This window comes from Pterocles gutturalis, unplaced genomic scaffold (genome assembly GCF_000699245.1).
Source record: "Pterocles gutturalis isolate BGI_N339 unplaced genomic scaffold, ASM69924v1 scaffold24425, whole genome shotgun sequence".
Lineage (NCBI taxonomy): Eukaryota > Metazoa > Chordata > Aves > Pterocliformes > Pteroclidae > Pterocles > Pterocles gutturalis.
This window is the reverse complement of record NW_010138919.1, coordinates 1,425-1,967: the sequence shown is the minus strand read 5'-3', so window position 1 is coordinate 1,967 and position 543 is coordinate 1,425. Positions and strand designations below refer to the sequence as shown.

Genomic DNA, 543 nt, shown 5'->3' with positions numbered 1-543 from the left:
GTTGGCTGTGCGGCCCCAGCTCATTGCCACCAGCAAAGGAACACGTGTTGGCAGCTGTCTAGCGACATGTCTGTCCCCATACACAGGGGAATTGCCAGCCTTCCTCCTGGCCAGGCTGTGAATCCTGGTGCTGCCATCCCAGAGCCCGAACTGGAGAGGGGGGCACGCTGCGGCTGTGCTGGGGGATTGTGCTGCGCTGTGCTCATTGCTCTTTCTCTTGCAGTGAAGTGCTCAGTGTGCAAGAACGTCTCGGACACCTATGACCCGTACCTGGACCTGGCGCTGGAGATCAGGGTACTGCGGCAGGGCGAGGGGAGCTCTGCTCTCGCGGGGGTGTTCCTGCACCGTCACTGCTCTCACGGCTCCCTGACCCCTCTTCTCTTGCAGCAAGCTGCAAACATAGTGCGGGCGCTGGAGCTGTTTGTGAAGTCGGACCTGCTGGGCGGGGAGAATGCCTACATGTGTGCCAGGTGAGCGTGGGGCTGCGGCGGAGGGGGCCATGGGGGTGCTGGTGGGAAGCCACAGTACGGATCGGCTCTGCTG

General features: G+C 62.6%; 1 protein-coding gene across 1 annotated transcript in view; it reads left to right on the top strand.

The window, feature by feature from the left end:
* LOC104468904 (ubiquitin carboxyl-terminal hydrolase 36-like) overlaps positions 1-543 on the top strand; it is a gene marked incomplete at both ends in the record, with an annotated part of 2,946 nt that overhangs the window by 1,280 nt on the left and 1,123 nt on the right. The window contains 2 exons of the mRNA XM_010083189.1: positions 159-294; positions 388-470. Of these exons, the coding sequence (XP_010081491.1) occupies positions 159-294; positions 388-470 (219 nt within the window). The remainder of the gene's footprint in view (positions 1-158; positions 295-387; positions 471-543) is intronic.